This window comes from Lycium barbarum, chromosome 8 (genome assembly GCF_019175385.1).
Source record: "Lycium barbarum isolate Lr01 chromosome 8, ASM1917538v2, whole genome shotgun sequence".
Lineage (NCBI taxonomy): Eukaryota > Viridiplantae > Streptophyta > Magnoliopsida > Solanales > Solanaceae > Lycium > Lycium barbarum.
Window position 1 is genome coordinate 89,922,576 of NC_083344.1, and position 10,901 is coordinate 89,933,476.

Sequence of the window (10,901 nt, forward strand, 5' to 3'; positions counted from 1 at the left end):
ACCTGGATAGTGATGGATTTGCCACCAGGCAAGAAAGCTATTGGTTGTAAATGGGTATATAAGGTGAAACATAAGGCAAATAGTGAAGTAAAAAGATACAAGGCAAGACTTGTAGCTAAGGGTTATAATCAACAAGAAGGACTAGACTACCATGAAACTTTTTCTCTAGTGGCAAAAATGGTCACTGTGAGAACTGTTATTAGTCTAGTAACATCATCTGATTGGCCCCTTAATCAGATGGATGTCAATAATGCTTTTTTGCGAGGAGTTTTACATGAAGAAGTCTGTATGGACTTACCTCAAGATTTTCAAAGACAGGGGGAGCATAAGGTATGCAAGTTGCTTAAGTCACTATATGGTTTGAAACAGACTTCAAGACAATCGAACCTCAAGTTAACTGAAGCTTTGATTGATACAGGATACACTCAAAGTCCTCATGTTCACTCTCTATTCACAAAGAATCTGGAAATGATATAGCTATTATACTCATCTATGTGGATGATGTGTTACTCACTAGCAATAGCACAAGTATGATTCAGGAACTGAAGTCCTCACTACATAGTAAATTCAAAATAAAGGACCTTGGCAACCTCAAATATTTTCTTGGCATTGAGGTGCTGAGATCCAAGACAGGAATTCTACTCAACCAAAGGAAATATGCACTTGAGTTGATATCAGACTCAAGGCTCAGTGGTGCTAAACCAGTAAACACCCCTTTGAGGCTAATGTTATGCTCACTTCTGTTGATTATGATGAGCATGAGGGCAATGCAAATGATCCACCTTATCAGGATTTCACTGCATATCAAAGGCTCATTGGAAGACTGTTGTATTTGACAATCACTAGACCTGATATTAGTTTTGTTGTTCAGGTTCTAAGTCAATTCATGCAATTTCCTAAAATGTCACATTGGGACGTTGCTTTGAGATTGGTGAGATATATCAAAAAGTGTCCAGGTCAAGGTTTGTTGATCAACAACAACTCTAGCACAACTTTACAAGCTTATTGTGACTCAGACTGGGCTGCATTCCCCAATACTAGAAGATCTATAACAGGCTATGTCATTAAATTGGGGCAGTCTCTTATCTCTTGGAGATCCAAGAAGCAACAAACAGTAACTAGAAGCTCCGCTGAAGCAGAATACAGAAGCATGGCTACTGCAGTTTCAGAAATTGTTTGGTTGTTAGGCCTGCTAAAGGACTTGTATGTGTCACAACTCAATTTAGAGTCACGCAGGCACCTACCCTTCCCACCTCGGTAGGCGAACCCTCAATCAAAATAATACACTAACCAAGTAAAGAGCAGATTCATTTAATCCAATAATTATATATTATTAACGGCGGAAATCAATAATCATATTAACCAAGTTTCCGGAAGTGATTACAACATTTAAATAGATACAAGGACTCAATTCGATTCCTGCGACATAGTCTAGACTAGTGCAAGAGCGACTAAAGTGATCCAGATTACATCAAAACTCTAAGACCCAACCTCCATCCCAGAATGAAGTGGGAGGAGACCTTCAAGATAGGCACCGCGCATATTCCGAACATGTCATAATCAACCACCTGAAACACTCTACACCTCAAAAAGGGAGTAGCAAAAGTAGTAGCAGTACAATCAACACATACTGAGTAAGTATCATAGGCCGACAATGGTTAGAAACACATATCAATAAAAGAATTCACAAATAAGCATGATAAGTAACTAAATCAAGTCATACATCTATCTACCGCTCATTATAACATCAAGACCCTTAATTCATTAACTTTCCTCTAATAACCACAAGTCAATTCCACAACAATCTCACAAATATCATATACCATTATACCATTCGTCTTTAGTCTAGAAGTCGACTCATCATTATAATACTCTTTATTCTACATCCTTTAGAAGCCAAACATATATCTGATCCTACGAACGATCGACGAGATAAATTTACAAGTATAAGGCAACCATATTCGTAACCAAGCACACGTCATTGCCTAAGTAGAGCATCTAAACCCAATTGTACCAAGTCTTCATATGTCCAATCCGAAAACCAATATCACAAGTAGAACACCAAGTCATATCAATATAAGTCATAATGCAATGCGATGCAATAATGTATGAATGCAAATGCTATGCAATGCTGTGTACACATGTACTCCGGACGGAAATATTGACATATCGGTAGCACAACCCAAGGTGACTCGCGAAGTCTAAGTGCCACTCTTCCCGGATCTTTGCCGAACAGACAGACGAGACCCCGGATCTTTGCCTACGGGGGATTCTCACCGGCACCACCCTAGGGGACCCGCGGAGTCCATGCACTCTCTCAATCCACTATTCTGGTACTAACATCGGATATCAAACTCTCTCAATTCACGATTCCGGTACTAACATCGGATATCGGACTCTCACATCACTATCATTTAAAAATCGAGCCTAGCTCATCACAGTGTTTCATCAAGTACCAACAGTGTATCAACAGTATATCCTGAAGAATGAGAGTGAGTGCAATACAGTCAACATCAAGAATCAGCTCAATATCACAAGTACCAATAATGGGTACGCCAACAACATATCAATGTCACCAATACCGACATGGGTACGCCAACAATATAACAGTGTCACAAGTACCAATATGGATAAGCCAACAATATCATGAAGACTACACAAGTCATATAGAACTCTATCCTCGTATCAACGTCAACCCGTAAGATACTACAATATCACAATCGAAAAGGCATAGCAGATTCCAATGTCTCCTAACAGCAACAGTACGTGGCATCAAGCCAACACAATAAGATAATCAAGTCACAACATAGAGCCTGTTTGGATGGGTTTATGCCTATAAGCTGCAAACAGCTTATAAGCTAAAAAAAATAAGTTGGGGTAGTCTAACTTATTTTTTTAGCTTATAAGCTGATTTCAGGTTATAAGCAGCTTTAGATAAGCTAAGTCAAATGGGCCCAATTATTGTTTTGAGCTTATTTTAAGCACAAAATGACTTTAAGATGGCCAGCCAAACACTCAAAAAAGCTGAAAACAACTTATAAGCAACTTATAAGTCAATCCAAACGGGATCATAATATTACTATATTCCCTTTTTCTGCCTACCAATCATTACTATATGATAATTTCACCTTCTACTTAGATGACATCACTACTACCAATCTAGAATTACTTCACAATCACTAGTACATTTTATCCACCCAATTTTGATTAGGTCCATTATTGTTACACCTTGAAAATTTTCCCGTGAACGTACAGTGAATAGACTAACGAAGAATACGAGTATGCGACGTCTTAATAAGAAGGGAACGACGTTTGATGACCCTAAGTACGATTTCAAAGGCAATTACAATAAGAGATATGTCATGCTCCACAATGACTAATTATAGGTTCTGAAGACGTGAAAGTTGCAGATTTGCACTTTGGCCCAGCCGATCGTAAAGTGAAATACGGACCGTAAAGTAGTCTACGGGCCGTAAACTGCCATGTCGTATTTTAACTTCCAAACCTTCGACTTTCTGTCAAATGCTTGAATGGTTAAATACGACTTGGAATACGGACCGTAAACTGAGTCGTAAATCACCATGTCCTCAGCCTAACTTTCTGGTTCTGTTATGCTTAAATACGTCCACAGAATACGGGCCGTAAACTTAAATACGGAACGTAAACTGAATTTACGACCACTGTTGCGCTTCAACTACTGTTCATTCCAAATCAGATTTTAAGTCATTAAAATGAGACCCAAGCTCATTAAATTCATTTCATTCCCATACCACTTTCTCTAGAAACCTCTAGAATATTCTCCACTCTTCATCCACAAGTAAATCAAACGAAATCCATGAGCAATAACACCAAATCCATGAAACAAAGTGTATGAAACCTAGCTAAAGTTCATCTACACCAAGAAAACTCAAGGAAAGTGAAATAAGGTTTTGGTGCAAGAGGAGTAATTCTATTCAAGGGTTGTTCCTCCATCATCTAAGGTACTTTTCATGACTATATCATGTTGTTTAAGGTATTGGAAGGCTAAGATACTTGAATTATAGAAAGACATGGATAATGGGTCATAAATGAGTGAATAGTGCCATGGTTGAGTAGGGGTTGGATTGAATCATGAATGTTGGTATGTTGTGATTATGAATACGTTATAAATGACATTTAGACAATGAAATAAGTATTATATACGAGGAAACGCGATGGTGAGCCATAACCATAAATGTGGAGAAATTGAAGAGATATGGTGAATTGTGGTCAATGTATATAAATGATGATTGTTGATTGCAATATTGTGAATGTTGTTGTGAGCGTTTGGGAGTTGATATAGAATATGAGAAAAGTAGTAGAAACAAAGGAAGTGCTGCCCAATTTTCCCTAGAAATAGTAGCGCGTTCTTATAATCGATTAACTAACGTTAGTGCGAATTCTCTCTTGAAGGTAGAAACGTGATATCGAAGGAGAACAAGCAAGCGGTAGCTTAGTTAGACATCAAAGGTATGTGAGGCTGGTCCTTTCCTTCTAATGGCATGAATCCTATAGCATGACTTTCTTTCTTCTCCATGAATCTCTTAAGTTCCAGAAAGATATGAGCCTATATCCCTAAATAGCTACACAAGGTAATGAGTTAAAGTATAGAAGTTCTAGATGTTCATAGTATGATGTTCCTAAAACGTCAATGATGTCATTATTGCTTACACTCACCTCATATACTATTCCCTTCAAGGTGAGGCAGGATGTTAATGAGTGCTCCATAATGGAATCGGGGATCACGACCTTACGTCACCCGGATAAAGCATAGTTAACCTCGAGTCTTTATGCATGCACTATGATGAGTATATTATGATAATGATGTAACACCGCGCCTATTTGGCCGGGCAGTCACCGCTAAGGCGGGCAGCTATACACCATGGCCAGATGGCATGGGCAGACACCACTAGTGGACGACATGAGATGGTACCCCAGACGCGGGAGGCCTGGACGCAGGCTAATGGTATGATTATCACATCGATCCGATACGGATGGGCAGCTTATACATTATCACACCGTACCTATATGGGCGGGCATCTTATACATTTATGCATGTATGATATGACGATGAGTATGAGTAAGACAGTATGCATTACTTCTTCTATATTTGACAGTCAGATACAGATGTCTCATATTGATATCTCATTTTGTATCATTGTCTTAGTTTGTTGTCTATGCCTCTCATACTCAGTACAATGTTCGTACTGACGTCCGTTTTCTTTGGACGCTGTGTTCATGCCCACAGGTAGACAGGAAGGTGAGCTCGACCCAGATTCGTAGTAGTTGTCAGCTGATTGAAAGCACTCCTTTGTTCCGGAGGTGCTTGGTTATTATTTTGTGTATATTCATGTATATATATATATATTTTTGGGCATGACGGGGTCTTGTCCCGTCCTTATGTTCAGCACTCCAGTAGAGGCTCGTAGATGCGCAGTGTGGGTTAAATGGTCTCACGAGATGCTATTATGTGTATATATTATTTTGATGGCCGAGAGGCATATGTATATAAAAGTATTTTTGCTTCCATATGAAATATGATTTTCCTATGATTTGAGTATAAATGTGATAAAAGAGCATTAAATGAGTAAATGAGCAATAGAACGAGCGGTGCTCGGTGGTTAGCCCCAGTACTCGTCGCGGCCCCTAGCTGGGTCGTTACAAAAGTGGTATCAGAGTAGTTCAGTCCTAGGAAGTGTCTACAAGCCGTATCTAGTAGAGTTTTGTTTATGGTGTGTTGCACGCCACATCAATAAACAAGAGGCTACAGGGAATTTAGGAAAAATGACCATCTTTCTTCTATGAGATCGTGCGATAGAGCCGTACATAAGATTTTATCCTCCCTAATAGTGTGCTGTGATTTTAGAATGCCGCCAAACGGAAAAGCTAAAGCCGCCCAGAAGGGCAAGACTGCGGCAAAGAGGCGGGTAGAAAGAGAGCCACCAATGAATATGGAAGAAGGCGAATCACATAATGAGGCCTTATCTAATACTTCCTCCACCCCGCCTAATGTAGAAGAGCAAGGAGGAGCCCCAGCTCCGATTCCTCCACCAGTTGCTTCGGGTCAACAAATGACCGAGGCCATACATCTATTGACACAGTTGGTTGCCGCCCAGGCACAGCGACAAAATGTGAGTTCAAGTGATCGGGCAGCAAGTACCAGAGCCTGTGATTTTATGAGTCTAAATCCTCCGGAGTTTTTCGGGTCAAAACCGGATGAAGACCCGCAAGGTTTCATAGATGAGATGTTCAGGACATTGAAGATTGTCCATGCCTCTGAAACTGAATCCGTATAGACTCCGGGATGTGGCAGTCTTATGGTATAATAACTGGGTATTGGCAAGAGGAGAGAATGCGCCCCCTCCGATTTGGCAAGAATTCGTGGATGCTTTTATTCGTCACTATTTGCCACCCGAGGTCTGCCGAGCTAGACCGAATAGATTTTTAAATTTGAGGCAAGGAAATATGAGTGCCCGGGAATATATCCTTCAATTCAATTCTTTGGCTAGATATGCCCCGGCTATGGTGGCCGACATGGGAGATCGGGTACATAGATTTTTGAGTGGCCTAGGGCCACATTTATTTAGAGATTTTTTGATGGCTTCCTTTCAAGACGGGATGGATATTTCCCGAATACAGGCCCATGCTCAGAATTTGGAGGGGCAACAACAACAACAAAGAGGTGACCGTGATATCGATAGGAGGCAAAGTAAGAGGGCCAGATCTATGGGAGCAGGCAGTGATTATAGAGGGGCATCAAGACAGACATATTCTAGTTACTCAGGCCAGTCGGTGACTAGTGCACCTCCTCAATTCGCAGGTAGGAGATTTGATTGCTCCTTTCGTTCAGGACAGGGTCAGAGTTCGAGAGCCTCAGATTCTCAGTTCAGGGAAAATTACAGTCAGAGGAGACCCTCAGTACCGCGATGCAGCCAATGCGGTAGACAACATTCCGGAAAATGTCGCCAAGGTTCGGATGCTTGTTATACTTGTGGCCAGGTAGGGCATATGATGAGATATTTCCCGTCGGTGAGTGGCAGAGTTGGGGTTCAGCCCACAGGTTCAGCAGCGAGTTCTTCCTCAGTGCGCCCGGTAGGGCAGACCCCTCAGATGTCAGCAGGCCGAGGTAGAGGCAGAGGGGTAGCATCTACTTCAGGTGCCACTCAGCCCCGTATATATGCTTTAGCTGGATGACAGGACCTTGAGTCCTCCCCCGATGTGGTTACAGGTACATTATGCATATTTTCCTATGATGTGTATGCCTTGATAGATCCGGGTTCTACTTTTTCCTATATTATCCTGTACGTTGTTGGTCGCATTGGGGTGAGACCTAAGCCAATTAAACCTTTTGAGGTATCTACTCCGGTTGGTGATCCCGTGATAGCTAGACAAGTGTATAAAAATTGTGATCGTGATATGTGATCGTCAGACCAAAGCTGATTTGATTGAGTTGGAAATGTTAGACTTCGATGTAATTATGGGTATGGATTGGTTGGCCTCGTGCTATGCTAATGTTGATTGCCGATTGAAAGTGGTTCGATTCCAATTTCCAGGAGAGCCCGTGCTTGAATGGAAGGGTATTGCAGCATCTCCAAAAGGTAGGTTTATTTCCTACCTTAAGGCAAGAAAGATGATAGCCAAAGGCTACATTTATCATCTAGTTCGAGTTCATGACACCGAAATAAAGTCGTCAACTTTCCAATCTGTCCCGATAGTAAAGGAATTTCCGGATGTATTTCCAGATGAACTTCCAGGCCTTCCTCCAGAAAGAGAAATTGACTTCGCCATTGATGTGTTGCTGGACACCAAGCCTATTTCTATTCCTCCTTATCGCATGACTCCGGCAGAATTGAAAGATCTAAAGGCGCAATTAAAAGATTTGCTTCAAAAGGGGTTTATTAGACCCAGCTCATCGCCGTGGGGAGCACCAGTCTTGTTTGTAAGAAAGAAAGATGGTTCTCTACGAATGTGCATCGATTATAGACAGTTGAACAAGGTGACGATAAAGAACAAATATCCTCTCCCAAGAATTGACGATTTATTTGATCAGCTGCAGGGTGCCAAATGGTTCTCTAAAGTAGACTTGAGGTCGGGTTATCATCAAGTGAGAGTTAGAGAAGCGGATATTCCCAAAATAGCCTTCAGAACAAGATATGGCCACTTTGAATTCCGAGTGATGTCGTTTGGGTTGACTAATGCTCCGGCTGTGTTTATGAACTTGATGAATAATGTATTCAGGCCACTCTTGGATTTATTCGTGATAGTGTTTATCGATGATATTCTGGTGTACTCTCGCACAGAATCAGAACATGCAGATCATTTGCGAATTGTTCTTTCCATTCTTCGAGCCCGAGAATTGTATGCAAAATTTTCAAAGTGCGAGTTTTGGCTAAATTCTGTGACATTTCTGGGCCAAGTTATTTCAGATAATGGCATTCGAGTCGACACTCAGAAAATTGAAGCTGTGAAGACTTGGCCAAGGCCTACAACGCCTACAGAAGTTCGTAGTTTTCTGGGATTGGCAGGTTATTAGAGAAGATTCGTAGCGGGTTTTTCATCTATTTCAGCCCCATTGACGAAGCTAACCCAGAAGTCAGCTAAATTCCAATGGAATGATGATTGTGAGTGCAGCTTCCAAGAGTTGAAAGATAGATTGACCTCAGCTCCGATTTTAACACTTCCAGAAGGGTCAGATGGCCAATTCATGGGTTTTCTATTCAATTTAACCCCTTTCAAACAGATTTTAGGCCAAAGTTCACGTTTTTATTAGAACCTTAAGTCTCAATATACAATTCTTATAATTAATAATAAAATTCCTATCCTAGAAAATGATAGCCTGCACTCCTAGATGTTTAAGCAACAACAAAATCATCAATCCATTAATTATTTAAGGGTTTACTAATTCTAGGATTCTAGGATTTTCACCCACCATTGATGGACCTTAAACTAGTCATGAAACTTGAAGAAGAAAGGTAAAGGAACAAATAAAGGTGGGACTTACCCTCCAAGATGCTTTCACCAATGAATGGAATACAATTCGCCTCTTTCTCTCTTGAAAACTGTATTTGGGGTTTTGTGGGTAATGACTTCGAAATTTCAAAATTAAAATAAGTTTCTGCCCCCCGAGCTTCACTGTAGCGGATTCACTGCAGCGGTCACGAGTTTCGCTGTAGCGGACCTGCTAGTACGGCCCGCACGAAAATGACCATAACTTCCTCATACGGAGGCGAAATGCGACGATTCTTTTTGCTATAGCTTTGTCGTTATGATACGGATCTAATGGTTCAATCGAAACACAAAAAAGGTTATTTGATCAATATGAAGCCCTTTATCCCCAAGGAACTACGGTGAAAACATCGAATACAAGCGCGACACAACCCAAATCCATCTGAAACTCTTCGGAATCTCACCAAAACTTATGGACAAGTCCTAAATCACCATACAAACTTGTTAGAACTTTCAAAATATTAACACGGGGTCACCTTAACCTGATGTTGACCGTGTTCAACTCTAACTCGTTAACTTAACTAGTTCCTTTACCAATGACTCAAATCACACTCAAACCTTTCGAGAACCAAACCAATGACTTCACTAAGTCATAAATCATACTAAAGGGACTCAAGGAAGGGTCAACAAGGGTAAATGCGTCAAAAACACTATAACGACCGAATAGGTCGTTACATGAGTCCTTCATACCAGGACTATATAGCAGTTTTTTCGGTTACTATTGAGCCAACTTCCTCAAGGAAGCTTCCAAGTTCTAGCATTGGAATGATGCTATGCAAGCAGAAATAGATGCTTTGGAGCTTAATAACACCTGGATAGTGATGGATTTGCCACCAGGCAAGAAAGCTATTGGTTGTAAATGGGTATATAAGGTGAAACATAAGGCAAATAGTGAAGTAAAAAGATACAAGGCAAGACTTGTAGCTAAGGGTTATAATCAACAAGAAGGACTAGACTACCATGAAACTTTTTCTCTAGTGGCAAAAATGGTCACTGTGAGAACTGTTATTAGTCTAGTAACATCATCTGATTGGCCCCTTAATCAGATGGATGTCAATAATGCTTTTTTGCGAGGAGTTTTACATGAAGAAGTCTGTATGGACTTACCTCAAGATTTTCAAAGACAGGGGGAGCATAAGGTGTGCAAGTTGCTTAAGTCACTATATGGTTTGAAACAGACTTCAAGACAATCGAACCTCAAGTTAACTGAAGCTTTGATTGATACAGGATACACTCAAAGTCCTCATGTTCACTCTCTATTCACAAAGAATCTGGAAATGATATAGCTATTATACTCATCTATGTGGATGATGTGTTACTCACTAGCAATAGCACAAGTATGATTCAGGAACTGAAGTCCTCACTACATAGTAAATTCAAAATAAAGGACCTTGGCAACCTCAAATATTTTCTTGGCATTGAGGTGCTGAGATCCAAGACAGGAATTCTACTCAACCAAAGGAAATATGCACTTGAGTTGATATCAGACTCAAGGCTCAGTGGTGCTAAACCAGTAAACACCCCTTTGAGGCTAATGTTATGCTCACTTCTGTTGATTATGATGAGCATGAGGGCAATGCAAATGATCCACCTTATCAGGATTTCACTGCATATCAAAGGCTCATTGGAAGACTGTTGTATTTGACAATCACTAGACCTGATATTAGTTTTGTTGTTCAGGTTCTAAGTCAATTCATGCAATTTCCTAAAATGTCACATTGGGACGTTGCTTTGAGATTGGTGAGATATATCAAAAAGTGTCCAGGTCAAGGTTTGTTGATCAACAACAACTCTAGCACAACTTTACAAGCTTATTGTGACTCAGACTGGGCTGCATTCCCCAATACTAGAAGATCTATAACAGGCTATGTCATTAA

The 10,901-nt window shown here is 40.6% G+C and overlaps 1 protein-coding gene across 1 annotated transcript; it reads left to right on the forward strand.

Annotated features, from left to right (window-relative positions):
• Nucleotides 1-730: 730 nt before the first annotated feature.
• LOC132607938 (uncharacterized mitochondrial protein AtMg00810-like) lies at nucleotides 731-1,261 on the forward strand. The gene has a single exon (XM_060322022.1). The coding sequence runs from the start codon at nucleotides 731-733 to the stop codon at nucleotides 1,259-1,261; it is 531 nt and encodes a 176-aa protein (XP_060178005.1).
• The last annotated feature ends 9,640 nt before the right edge of the window (nucleotides 1,262-10,901 follow it).

Excerpts from the sequence above, each read along its gene's own strand:
- LOC132607938 (XM_060322022.1), top strand. The coding sequence starts at position 731 with ATGCTCACTTCTGTTGATTATGATGAGCATGAGGGCAATGCAAATGAT.